Source organism: Triticum dicoccoides, chromosome 5B, assembly GCF_002162155.2.
Source record: "Triticum dicoccoides isolate Atlit2015 ecotype Zavitan chromosome 5B, WEW_v2.0, whole genome shotgun sequence".
Taxonomy (NCBI): domain Eukaryota; kingdom Viridiplantae; phylum Streptophyta; class Magnoliopsida; order Poales; family Poaceae; genus Triticum; species Triticum dicoccoides.
The window spans coordinates 101,282,828-101,296,223 of record NC_041389.1 but is presented as its reverse complement, the minus strand read 5'-3'; the positions used below and the strand labels follow the sequence as shown (position 1 = coordinate 101,296,223).

The following is a 13,396-nucleotide window of genomic DNA, read 5'->3' as shown; positions in this document are numbered from 1 at the left end:
TTTCGCTTTCGGTCTACGAGGGTACGTGGACTCACTCTCCCCACTCGTTGCTATGCATCACCATGATCTTGCGTGTGCGTAGGAATTTTTTTGAAATTGCTACGTTCCCCGACAAGAAGTTGCAATGGCGACTACCCGGTACCCACCGTGTCGACATGATACCAAGGAGAATCACGCGGGATGCTGCGTCCATGAAGTAATTTTTTTGCTACAATCAAATTTGTTGGAGTTTGTTGTTTTGTGGGATTTTTGCTCGATCTATAGTAAATTGTTGCTCGAACTGGCTGTTTGCTTTGCTACAATCGATTTTTGCTAAAGTTTTGCTATTTTGTGAGATTTTTGTTGTAACCAAAGTAATATGTTGCTGGAACCGGCTATTCGTTTTGCTACAGTCAAATATGTTAGTTTGTTGTTTGTGAGATTTTTGTGGAACCCGTGTTTTGTTTTGCTGGAACCATCTAATTTTTTTTGCTTCAACTGAATATTGAAGGTTTTTGTTTCTGGAGTTTTTTCACTGGAAGCTGTTGGTGTTTTGATGACAGTGGTGAGCCGGAGCCGGCGGCGCGAGGATGCTGAAACCATGGCGACTGTGTGCCAGAACCGGTTGGGCATCGAGCATCATCCATGGCGACCGTGCTCTAGGACCCATCGGCGGGCGTGCTGCTATCCCGACGGCCACGAGGGGGGACCTCCCCGGTGCTCTTCGGCCACGGCCACGATGACAGGGGCAAGCGCTAATTTTGAGGTTTGGAAGCGCTGAGCGCGGGGGACCTCCTCGGTGCTCCCCACGAGCACAACAAGAGGGGCAAATAGTGCCGGACTAATAGTGCCGGACTAATAGTGCAACGAGAGGTTGTGTTCGGAGCCGGACTAATAGTGCCGGACTCCCCTTCCCATGCCACGGACGGTTTGAACAACCTTTCTAAGAAGATGTTAGGTGGTACGGGGTCGCGTCTAGCGCTGATGCGGGCAAGGATATCGGCTGCTTGGTTATTTTCTCTAACCACATGGTGGAATTCGAGCCCCTCGAACCGAGCTGACATTTTGAGGATGGCATTGCGATAGGCCGCCATTTTCGGATCCTTGGCGTCAAAGTCTCCGTTTACCTGAGATATTGCGAGGTTCGAGCCCCCGCGCACTTCGAGGCATTGAATGCCCATGGAGACTGCCATCCAAAGACCATGCAATAGAGCCTCATATTCGGCTGCATTGTTGGAGTCTGTGAATAATATTTGGAGGACGTATTGTACCGTGTCTACGGTGGGGGATGTCAGGACGACACCCGCTCCTAATTCGGCCAACATTTTGGAGCCCTCGAAATGCATGATCCAATTTGAGTACGCGCCGTACTCTTTAGGGAGTTCGGCTTCTGTCCATTTGGCGACAAAGTCAGCCAGTACTTGCGACTTAATGGCCCGTCGTGGTTTGTATGTTATGTCGAACGGACGGAGGTCAATAGCCCATTTAGCAATTCGGTCTGTTGCGTCGCGGTTATTTATTATGTCATTGAGTGGAACTTCGGAGGCCACCGTGATCGAACACTCTTGAAAGTAGTGTCGTAGTTTTCGGGATGCCATGAAGACCGCATACGCTATCTTTTGATAGTGCGGGTACCGAGATTTACATGGAGTGAGGACAGTGGACACGTAATATACCGGCTTTTGGAGCGGGAACTTGTGTCCGTCTGCCTCTCGTTCGACGACGAGCACTGCGCTCACAACTTGGTTTGTTGCGGCTATGTATAATAGCATGGGTTCGCCAATGTTTGGCACGGTCAGGACTGGGTTGGTGGCCAAAAGTGCCTTTATTTCTTCCAGTCCGGTCGTGGCCGAATCCGTCCACTCGAAGTGTTCGATGCGTCGAAGAAGGCGATACAGGGGGAGTGCCTTTTCTCCTAACCAGGAGATAAAGCGACTTAAAGCAGCCACACATCCAGTTAATTTCTGGATCTGCTTGAGGTCTGTTGGGATAGCCAACTGTGACAGAGCTCGGATTTTTGCCGGATTCGCTTCAATTCCTCTATGGGAAACTATGAAGTCGAGCAATTTTCTGGAGGGTACTCTTAAGACACAATTCTCCGGGTTGAGCTTGATGTCGTATGTTCGGAGATTATCGAACGTAAGCCTCAAGTCGTCTATTAAAGTTTCGACGTGTCTTGTTTTGATGACCACGTCGTCTGCGTAGGCCTCTACTGTCTTGCCGATTTGTTTTTTCAAGCATGTCTAAAGCATGCGTTGATAGGTTGCGCCAGCGTTTTTGAGCCTGAAGGGCATGTTGTTGAAACAGAAGGGGCCGTACGGAGTGATGAAGGTTGTTGCAGCCTGGTCGGACTCCGCCATCTTTATTTGATGGTATCCGGAGTATGCGTCGAGGAAACACAATGAGTCGTGTCCTGCGGTAGCATCGATTATCTGATCAATGCGGGGGAAGGGGAAGGGATCCTTAGGGCAAGCTTTATTGAGGTCTTTGAAATCGACACACAAGCGCCATGATTTGTCCTTTTTTGGTACCATTACCAAGTTTGCTAGCCAATCCGGATGTTTGATGTCTTTGATGAATCCGGCTTCGAGTAGCTTGGCTAGCTCTTCTCCCATGGCTTGCCGCTTAGGCTCTGAGAAGCGCCTAAGAGTCTTCTTGACTGGCTTGTATCCTTTCAGTATATTGAGGCTGTGTTCGACCAGCCTGCGTGGGATGTCCGACATGTCTGAAGGGTGCCAGGCGAAAATATCCCAATTTTCACGTAGGAAGTCTCGCAGTGCGGCATCTATTGTAGGGTTCAGCTGTGTCCTTATGGAAGCTGTCTTCGAAGGGTCGGTTGGGTGGACCTGGAATTTGACTATCTCGTCCGCTGGCTTGAAGAAGGTGGATTTAGGTCGCTTGTTGAGTATCACGTCGTCTCTGTCCACTGTTGCTAGCAGTGTTGTCAGTTCTTCGGCCGCGAGGGCTTCTGATAATGCCTCCAGGGCGAGGGCGGCAGTTTTATTTTCGGCGCGGAGTGCGACGTCCGGATCACTAGTTAGAGTGATGATTCCACTGGGCCCGGGCATTTTGAGCTTCATGTACCCGTAATGGGGTATAGCCTGAAAACTCGTGAATGCGTCCCGCCCCAAGAGGGTGTGGTATCCGCTGCTGAACGGAGCTACTTGGAATGTAATTTCTTCGGACCTGTAATTCTCCGGTGTGCCGAATACCACATCCAGTGTGATTTTTCCCGCGCATTGTGCCTCTCGACTAGGGATGATTCCCCTGAAGGTCGTGCTGCTTCGTTCAATGCGGCTCTTGTCAATTTCCATCTTATTAAGGGTTTCCTCATAGATAAGGTTTAGTCCGCTTCCGCCGTCCATGAGCACTTTAGTAAGCCTGAAGCCATCCATGATTGGGCTAAGGACCAAAGCGGCTGGTGCTCGGACTGTCCGGAATTGGGGTTCGTCACTGGCATTGTAGGTTATAGCCGTGTCGTTCCATGGGTTTATTGTTGCCACATGGCAAACTTCTGCGAGGCTGCGCTGAGCTCGCTTGCGCCTATTATTTGAGGCGAAAGTCTCGAAGACTATAAATACCGTATTGTTGTCTCTGGCGGGATATTTTATGAGGAGATCCTCGCCGCTCTTTGCTACCCGCCGGAGTATCTAACATGCTCTAAGGCTCTGCGTTGGCGTAGTATCCGGTGTGCTATGAATCTTGCACGGCCCGTTTAGCCATTCTTCCAATATGGTTCCGCGCCTTGCGGCGGGCTTTATTTTTTTGGTACTTGAATCGGGTGACTTACGAGAGTTTACCCTTTTATTTCGGACAGAGGATTTGGGTTTAGCCGGATTGTCCCAGAAGCTTGTTTGGGTTTTCCAGGCGCTTTCCATCGCGCAGTACTTTTGTACTATGGCCGCTAAGTCAGCGAAGTGGACTATGTCACGGCAACTTATAGCGTTGAGAATTCCTTTGTCCGTGAAATTTTTGCAAAAGAGGGAGATTGCGTCTGCCTCTCGACAGTCCTTGACCCTGTTTATCACAAGGAGGAATCTGGCCCAGTAGTGATGTACTGTTTCTTGGGGCTCTTGTCTGATATGGGAAAGATTCGATAAATCTGGGTGGGTGGGCGGATTTGAATCCGAATCCCGACCCGATCTAGGACCCAGGGGCAAAGAAGCTTCCGAGCTTAACGGTTCGGGTTCTGGGGCATTACCTGATTTCTTCGGCCCGCCCCCCGATCCTGAGTCCGGGACCGGGGTCATGTCCTCCCGCGAGCGGGTGTCCGGCTCGGAGAGCTCGGAAATCTGGACATAGTTCATCCTCAAAGTGGAGGAAGAATTAGGATGATGCTCTTCCACTACCGCTATCTCGTGGGTGACCGGTGGAGAGTGAATCTCCCTTTGCTCAGGTTTAAGCCCGATCCGGTCATAGTCCGTAGCGACGCCCAGGACGGCGATGCGATCCAAGAGCTCATTGAGGGAGAAGAGCTCCATTGGGTCCATCTGTTCGGCAAATTACGAATCAACGTGAAGGCTATATTTAATGACCTGAGAAGTCATCATCGGCGCAACAGCCGATCGGGCCGTCATAACGAAACCGCCCAGCCGGAGAGTTTGACCTAAAGCCAGGGCTCCCCCGGAGGTGATGTTGTCTTTGACAACGAGACGAGCCATCAAGCCTTATAGCGACGACACAGAGGAACTCTCATTGAAAGCACCAATGTCGGTGTCAAAACCGGCGGATCTCGGGTAGGGGGTCCTGAACTGTGCGTCTAAGGCTAATGATAACAGGAGGCTGGGGACACGATGTTTACCCAGGTTCGGGCCCTCTCGATGAAGGTAATACCCTACTTCCTGCTTGATTGATCTTGATGATGTGAGTATTACAAGAGTTGATCTACCACGAGATCAGAGAGGCTAAACTCTAGAAGCTAGCCTATGGTATGATTGTTGATGTGTCCTACAGACTAAACCCTCCGGTTTATATAGACACCGGAGGGGGCTAGGGTTAGACAAGGTCGGTTTACAGAGAAGGAGATCTACATCCGAATCGCCAAGCTTGCCTTCCACGCCAAGGAGAGTCCCTTCCGGACATGGAACGAAGTCTTCTATCTTGTACCTTCACAGTCCAACAGTCCGACCAAAATACATAGTCTGGCTGTCCGGATACACCCTTATCCAGGACTCCCTCACTCCCCACGGGCACAACGAGAGGGGCAAGTTTTTCTCTCCGCTTCAAGGTGGACAAAGGAACCTCATCGTACGGTTCAAAAAAAGTTTAATGGTGCGGTGGCGCGGGGAACGGCCCAAATTTGGGCCGACGCACCGGCGCCTACTACTACTGCCCTTGTTTTTAGGATAATATAATCACGAATGTTGTCATACCAAATAGGAGTACACGTAAAAACTAGGCTAGCCCAAATAAATGGCCAGGCCAGCCCGGCCCAACCCTACCAAAAAGTAACCAAATACGCCCGCGCACGCTCCAGGCCTCGACGGATCCACACGCAAAATTCTCCACACCGCCGCCGGCTCCGCACCACACCATCCACATTCTACGCGGCCCTCAACAACAGCAAAATCCACATTCTACGCCGCCGCCGGCGACTCCTATCCGCCTTGCTCACTTCCTCTGCGCCAATCCGGAACGCCGGCCATGGAAATGGAGCCGGACGGCTCTAGTTCGAAGAAAGCGAAGTTCGCGGCCGTCGACAGCCGCGAAGAGGCACAGGCGCCGATGCCGGCGTCGCCGGCAACTGAAGCCCCCTGTCTGGACCCTGGCAGAGTCGGAGCGAATCGTCCAACCGCCGCCCTGATGAGGATGATGGACGCGTCGACCGCATCAGCAACCTCCCCGACCCCATCCTCGGCGAGATCGTCTCGCTCCTCCGCACCAAGGAAGCCGCCCGCACCCAGATCCTCGCGTCCCGGTGGCGCCACATCTGGCGCTCCGCGCCTCTCAACCTCGACTGCCGTCGCCTCCCCGACGAGGAGCACGGGCTCGCCGGCGTGGCGTCGCGAATCATTTCCGCCCACCCGGGGCCCGGCCGCCGCTTCCGCATCCCCGCGTATTACCTCCAGGACCGGGCAGGAACCGTGGACGCCTGGCTCCGGTCCCCCGCCCTCGACAAGCTCCAGGAGCTTGAGTTCTGCCATGTCTCGAACTATCGACCACGACTGCTTCGGCCGTTGGCACCGCCACCTGCCTCCACATTCCGTTTTTCACCCACCCTCCGTGTTGTTACCATCGGGAGATGCCTCCTCCCGGACAGCACCGTCCAAGGGCTTCACCTCCCCCAACTTAAGCAGCTGGCGCTTGAACGGGTGAGCATCTCTGAGGGCACGCTCTGTAGCCTCATTGCCAGGTGCCCCGCCTTGGAGTGCTTGCTGATTTACTACAGCTTTGGCTTCCGATGCGCACGGATCAACTCCCATAGCCTTATAAGCATAGGTGTGCGTCTGCGGCATCGTTATCTTTCTGATCATGAGACAGATGAGCCGCAGTTTAGAGAACTCATCATCGAGAATGCCCCTTCCCTTGAGAGGTTGCTCCGTGTCGATATACTTGATGGCCTGCATGTATCCATAACCTCCGCGCCTAAGCTGGAAACCTTAGGTTCCCTTCATGGTGAGATGTACCTCAGTTCCTCAATTCTTCAGGTAGGTGTGAGCTCTCTACTTCTCGCCTTCAGTATGCTCTAAGCTTTATTTCAGAGACATTGCATATAATTTGCACTTCTGTATGCTAATGTTGTCTTTCATGCTTCATAAAGCGATTGCCCAGTGATAGCCACACGACGGTGGTTGGCGCTGTCAAGTTCTTGTATGTCAGAATTACTTGTCTGGATATAGGCACGACACTTCAGTTGTTGAGATGTTTTCCATGCTTGGAGAAGTTGTACATTCAGCAGGTGACAGTTCTTCATTAGTATTCATGGTTTTCAGCTCCTCTTTTGATCTGCTCGTGCTCTTAAGTGGATGATTGTTTTCATCACATCTGTTCTTTCAGTCGATATCAGGGGATCTGAATTTGTGGAAGCGTAAACACCGGGACCTAATCAAGTGTCTTGACCTTCGTCTGAAGAAGGTCGTTATGCAATATTATCGGGGCATCAGGGCGCAAGTTAACTTTGCCACATTCTTCATACTGAACGCGAAAATGCTGGAGTTGATGTCATTCAAAGTTGATGCCGAATATTACTGCCGGGCCTTTTTAGCAAACAGCGCAAGAAGCTTCAGTTGGAGAAACGGGCTTCAAGAGGTGCTCGGTTTCACTTTCAAACTGATAGACTTCTCCGCTGTTATTCGATGATCAATAATGTCCGTGATTTGGATTTAAGTGATCCGTTCGTATGCAAGTGTTAGAACTTGGGTTTAGGTCTGTTGAGTAGTCTTTCTTGACGATCTCAGTTTGTGTATTGTCTGTGTTGAGAGTCGCAGATCATAAGCACAAATTGGAACTTGTCTTGTCATCGAAATTAATGATGAAAAATGGATCGTCGCATTATTTTGTGCCAAAAAGAAGAAGAAGAAGCAATTGTGTGCCGGCCTGAATTTCTATTACTGAATCTCTGTCAAATACAATACAGTAGGACCTAAGCCTCCCAAGATGTTACTACATGAGGTTACCATTACAAATTTACAAACACAACTACGTACTCCAGCTTGTAGTTAAATACTGTATGATTACGACTGGAGGAATTTAAGCTGCATGGTTGCTCAAACGGGGCAGAGCTCACCGGCGGCCGCCTTGGTCTGCTGCTGCACCACCAGCGTGGACAACCGGGAACCAAAGTCGGCGGACGTGAGCAGGTCCCCGAGAACGCCGAGCTCCAGGTGCTCGCTCCAGTCCGATATGCCGGCCGTCAGCGGCGTCTCGAGGCTCTCCGCTCGCCGCCCGACCACGAGCAGGTCGAACGCCACGCTCGTGTTCCGGATGACGTCCACCATCTCGTGGGAGCCGCCGACCGTGTGCTGGCTGTACATGACCCGGTTGTCGTCTACCCACCGCCGGACGAACTCCTGCGTCGCCTCATCGTCCAGCTCGTCCTCCTCGGGGTCCAGCCGCTGCTGCCACTCTATCGGCAGCAAGAACCGGAACACGGTCAGGCCGATCGGCGCGTCCTCCGCCATGTACGCCGCCAGCGCCATGGCCTCCCGGTCGTCCGGCCCGCCGAGGAAGTACATGGCGACGCGATGCGGGAACAATCCGTCGATGGTGTCGATGGATGCGGTGCTGGCCACACCGGAGAGGCTGCCTCGGTCGATGAGGATGGCGACCGAGCAGGGCGCGTAGTTGAGTATGCTGATGTTGGTGTCCTGGATGGCGCCGGCGTTGGGCGACGTGGGCTCCACGGAGCCGTCAATGGCGAGGCGCTTGTGGAAGGGCACGATGATGAGCATGGCGCGCTTCTCGAGCGCGACGGTGCAGACGTCGTTGTGCATGGTGGCGTAGGGCGCGATGCACACGTATGGCAGCAGCGACGAGGAGCCCCGCTGCCGCTGGTCCACGAAGAACTGGAAGGCGTTGACGACGCGCTCCGACTCGGTGGCTTTGGACCCCGTCGGGACGCAGTGCTGGTCGCCGGGCTTGAAGGAGCGGAGCACGGAGCTGGTGAGCCCGGCGAGCGGCATAAGGTGGAGGAGGTACACTGAGACCGGCGTAGTCGGCGTCGGGCTGGACGCATCAAGCAGCGCCACCACCGGCGCCACGTCCACCTGCGAGTGGACGCACGCCAGCACCCGGAGCTCCTCGCTGACCTTCTTGTTCTCCACCGTGCGCAGCTGGTTCGCCACGTACTTCTCCTCCGGGTGGTACATGTACTTGACTGCCGCCCCTGTCGCGGCGCCGACCACCAGCACGTTGATCATGAACGCCGCGTACGCCTGGTCGTCCAGCACCTTGGAATCCATGAACGCCGAGGCGTACACCACCTCCGTGATGCCCTTGAAGTTCATCATGAGGCCGACGGCCACGGATTCCCGGACCGGTATCTGGCAGTACAAGCACGGCACCATGCACGCCACAAACTTGGCGACGATGCCGACGACCAAGAACACCTCAAGCAGGCCGCAGGTGGAGGCGTCCTTGATCATGTGGACGTTCATCCGCATCCCTCCCTGCGCGATGAGCAGCGGCGTCAGCACGCCGGCGACGAGCCGGTCTAGCCGCTCCGCCAGGGTCACACCCAGCGGGGCGCCGCCGGGGAGCATGAGCCCCAGCATGAACGGCCCGTACGTCGCGTGGAGGCCGAGGAGCTCGCCGGCGAAGCTGCACGTGATGGAGATGAGCAGCACGGCGACAAGGCGGGACTCAGAGAGGATGCCGCCCTCCGGCACGTCCCTGATCAGCCGCAGGATCACCGGCCGTGCCACCAGCCCCATGAGCGCGATGAAGATGGTGAATGAGAGCGACGAGGCGAAGCCAATCCGCTGCAGCTTCTCCTCGGGGCTTGCCTGGAGGAGGTAGGATGTGACGCCGGCGATGGCGAAGGTGTTGGCGAAATCTCCGATGAGGGCGGCGGACATGGCGAGGCGGCCGAGCTTGGAGGAGAGGAGGTGGAGGTCATCCAGCGTGCAGCAGACGACAATGAAGGCCGAGAGCGACCACCAGGAGTTAAGGTTGGTGAGGAGGAAGGTGTCGGTCCATTGCTTGGGGATGCGATCGCTGAGCGCGAGGCCGGCGACGTACATGGCGAGGTGCGGAGCGGTGGTGCCAAGGACGGCGATGGCGATGGCCTTCTTCCCGGACTTGACGATCATGCCGAGGTCCGTCTTGACGCCGATGGTGAAGATATGGAGCGTGAAGGCGTAGCCGCCGACCGTGTTGATCTGCAGCCAACCCTCGGGCGTGGCGAAGACCTCGCCGATGTGCGGGAGGTAGTGGCCCAGGAACGACGGCCCCAGCAGCGTGCCGGCCTATACATAGCATGGAGATCCATCTGTGCAATTAGTAATTAACCAATCAATCAACCAGAGGCTAGCTCGATCAATCGCGCACAACAATGGCATGCATGGAGGAGCGAGAGCCGAGAGTGCACGTACGAGGATCTGGGAGATGACCAGCGGGATGCCAACACGGCGGAACACGGCGTAAATGGCGTGGGAGAGGATGAAGATGATGCAGATGTGGTAGAGAAGGAGGGGAAAGTAGAACTTGAGGGGGTCGTCGCCGGCGAAGACGCCGGAGGAGGTGGGGCGGCCGGAGAGGTGCTCGAAGCAGTAGAGGCTTCTGTTGACAACGGCCTCCCCCGCCAGCGACATCGGTGGCCGGCGCTCGTGGAGCAGAGGGCGAAGGAAGCAAGGCAAGTGCGGAATGGGGAATTTTCTTCCATGGCATTCGACGCTTGCATGCAAGATGGGGCGAGGCCAAGGCGCGGGATGGTGTGGAGTGGAAGTGCTTTGGCGGGAAACGTGGAGCACCGGTCGCTCAGTTTATTGGGATCGCGCTCTCTTAATAACCACGCAAAAGGCGAAAGTGCCCTTCTACACCTGAGCTCATAAAGATGAACAGTAACTAAAAAACATTTAATAAATGTTAAAAAACTAATTATTTTTTTATGACAAACTTTGCAAATATTCTAAGAGCTTGAAAATTTTCAGCCCGAAATCATTGGAAGTCGTGGCAAAACTAAAATAAAATTAGTGCTCCATCGGAAGTAGCATTTTTAAAGCATCGATTTTCTTTTGCCACGACTTCCACAAACGTGGTTTCATGATGAAAGTTTGCAAGCTCTTAGAACATTTGTCAAAGTTTGCCATATATTCTTTTCAGATTTCTTTGAACATTTTTCTTAATATTTTTTGAATTTACTGTTCAAAAAACCACGCAAAAGGAGGCTTTTGCCTACTTTTTTTCTTTTTTCTCAAAAAACTTTTAATTTATTCATCACCTGTCAAGGTAGTACAAAGAACACCATAAGTAAAAATTACATCCACACTCATAGACCATCTATCGACGACTATAATCACTGAAGCGAGCCGAAAACATGTCGCCGTCATCGCCCCTCTATCACCGGAGCCGGGCAAACTTTATTGTAGTAGACAAATGGGAAGTCATCGTGCCTTAATGACAGAAATAGTACTTACAGGCAGTAGTAAAAGACCGTTAATTTATCGAGGGCCTTTTGATTGAAGAACGCGAAGAACTCCTCAAATGGAACACACAACAAATCAGTTCCAACGAGGTCGTGCTCCTCTTTAATGTTCAGATACAAACTATTCGTCCCCCCAGACTCTCTGCTGGTTTTCATGTACCAAGTATGGAATCTTCGCATCATCGTTGTTAGAGATTTTTCATCTTTGACGAGAGGCTTCCCGTACTCGTATTTGTGTTCGTCCACCTCCATGAAATCAGGAAGTTGATCATCAGGCAGGTAATCTTGTAGATTGCCATAACCGGCCACCATCCCCGGAGCATTAGCGACGATGTTGCCTCTAGACACATTGAGCGGGGGGCACGATTGGTTTGCTTGTTCGCCGAGCTGGTCAATTTTTTTTGCAGCTGCTCGTTCTCTTGACCTTTGATGTCTGACGGTACTTCCCGACTGCTCCGCTTGGAGATATGTCTGTTCAGTAACGCGCTCATAGTTAGTTCTCGGCGGAGACTTTGCCGGTTTCCTCAGGGCATCGAGAGTGCGCTTTTTTCACCGGATTTACCTTCTCCTCCGGAGGTGGATGTCTCTTTGCTTTCACCCCTTCAAAGAACTCCTTCACGTGGGTCCGCACGATCGTATCGTTTTCCTCCTCGGTCCTCTTGTATGGTAACTTCTCTAGAGGCTTGAGAGGTGGACCGTATCTGTATTGCCTCCCGCCTCTGGTTGTGCTGCTAGACGCCGGAGCAGACGGAGCGGCTGCGGCGTCTGTCTTCTTTCGTGCTTGCTTATGAGGCGGAGGATAAGGACTATGACGCGCCAGAGCAGCCGGGGCGGCGGCGGGTCTCTTCCGCCCTTGCTGGCGAGGCGGAGAAGGAGGAGGCTGCTGACTGCTCGGGAGCGCTGGCGCAGGCGGAGAAGGAGGCAGAGTGCCGCCACGCGCCGGAGAAGGAGGCAGAGTGCCGCCACGCGTGCCCTGATCATCACTCGCCGGAGGAGGAGGCGGTGGAGGAGGCGGAGTGCCCTGACTCGCCGGAGGAGGAGGAGGCGGAGTGCCCTGACTCGCCGGAGGAGGAGGAGGCGGAGGCGCCCAGTTCGGAAGGTTCGCCGTCGGGCGCGATATCTATGATCTCAAACTTTTCATCCGAGCTCAACTTTTTCTTCGGGCCTCGTCTCCTTACCGAAGTTGTGCTCGATCCGGAGGGCTAGAAATTAAAAGGAAGAAAGACGAGAGTAATTAATATGTGTAGATATACCAAAACAATGGATGCATCAATTAACTAGTCAGCACGGGCTTAACTAATATATATATACCCGGCCGGACTCGGTTCGGTCACCGGAGCAGTCAGCACGGTCTCCTTCTTGTACCTCTATTGTGTCACCGGAGCCATCATGAACATAGCCCTCTTCTTGTATCGGCATTAATGGGCCGAAGCCATCATGAACATAGCCCTCTTCTTCACCCAGTCCTTCCTGACCATCGGTGTCGTTGAGAAATGACGCAACTTCATCACTTCCTTGTGCGATTATGTCCCCCAACATCGCTTCTGTTTCTTCATCTCGGGAGTGCTCCATAGTTTCTGCAAATATTTACAACATGTCAATTATTATTCAAACATGGTACAGATGGATATATATATATTAGTGGCAAAGGTAGAACTAGATAGCTAGTCACAATAAGGAATCATGTTAGTGGCCTCGACGCTGCTTCTCTAGGGTTTGGGGTCGCCTCGACACAACGCTTCAAGGGTTTGGGGTGGCCTCGACGACAACGCTCTTTTAACTTGGTAAATTTGGGTGGCCTCGAGAGTTTTGGTCGAGCGAGAGGGCCGAGGGGGTGCTGCCGTTGTATAGGTTATCACGATCGAGAGGGGGTATATATATCAATCGCCCCTCATGTCGAAGTTATCTCGAGGGGGTTATATCGACAACGACGCGACATACATATACATGGGAAAATAATGTTATCGGGGAGGGGGTATCGGTACCCCCCCTCGTGTTGAAGTTTCTTCTTTCTCCTCTATTCGGAAAATAATGTTATTGGGGAGGGGGTATCGGGCAGGGGCGGCAGCGCGGTGGCCGCGCAGGGGCGCGGGAGCAGGCTGTGCTCACAGGGGGCGGCGGCGAGGGCGAAGGCGAGCAGCCTGACGGTGTCGGTGGCGGCGGCAACGGCAAGGTGGAGCAGGGGCGTCGGGCGGCAACGGCGATGAGGAGGAGCAGGGGGCGTCGGGGGAGAAGTGGGCGATTTGGCCGAAAACTGCTAAGTGCTGCTTATATATCGGGAATTTATATCGACACGACATACGTACATGGGAAAGTAATATTATCGGGGAGGGG

General features: G+C 53.4%; 2 protein-coding genes across 2 annotated transcripts; one reads left to right on the top strand and one right to left on the bottom strand.

Moving 5' to 3' along the window:
• The first annotated feature begins 5,622 nt into the window (after positions 1 to 5,622).
• On the top strand, positions 5,623 to 7,654 carry LOC119309178 (F-box protein At5g03100-like). The gene is made up of 4 exons (XM_037585222.1): positions 5,623 to 5,663; positions 5,729 to 6,626; positions 6,740 to 6,877; positions 6,976 to 7,654. The coding sequence occupies exons 1-4, from the start codon at positions 5,623 to 5,625 to the stop codon at positions 7,276 to 7,278; spliced, it is 1,380 nt and encodes a 459-aa protein (XP_037441119.1). The 3' UTR covers positions 7,279 to 7,654.
• A 31-nt stretch (positions 7,655 to 7,685) lies between these two features.
• On the bottom strand, positions 7,686 to 10,229 carry LOC119309176 (cation/H(+) antiporter 15-like). Its single transcript, XM_037585221.1, has 2 exons — positions 10,011 to 10,229; positions 7,686 to 9,884 (listed from the first exon to the last, which is right to left on the bottom strand). The coding sequence occupies exons 1-2, from the start codon at positions 10,227 to 10,229 to the stop codon at positions 7,686 to 7,688; spliced, it is 2,418 nt and encodes an 805-aa protein (XP_037441118.1).
• Positions 10,230 to 13,396: the final 3,167 nt, after the last annotated feature.

Bases quoted from the DNA above. Each gene is read 5' to 3' on its own strand.
- LOC119309176 (XM_037585221.1), bottom strand. From the start codon at position 10,229: ATGTCGCTGGCGGGGGAGGCCGTTGTCAACAGAAGCCTCTACTGCTTC. The intron at 9,885-10,010 runs GTACGTGCACTC...TGCTATGTATAG, and splicing joins TGGTCATCTCCCAGATCCTC to GCCGGCACGCTGCTGGGGCC.
- LOC119309178 (XM_037585222.1), top strand. From the start codon at position 5,623: ATGGAAATGGAGCCGGACGGCTCTAGTTCGAAGAAAGCGAA. The intron at 6,627-6,739 runs GTAGGTGTGAGC...TGCTTCATAAAG, and splicing joins TCAGTTCCTCAATTCTTCAG to CGATTGCCCAGTGATAGCCA. The intron at 6,878-6,975 runs GTGACAGTTCTT...CTGTTCTTTCAG, and splicing joins AGAAGTTGTACATTCAGCAG to TCGATATCAGGGGATCTGAA.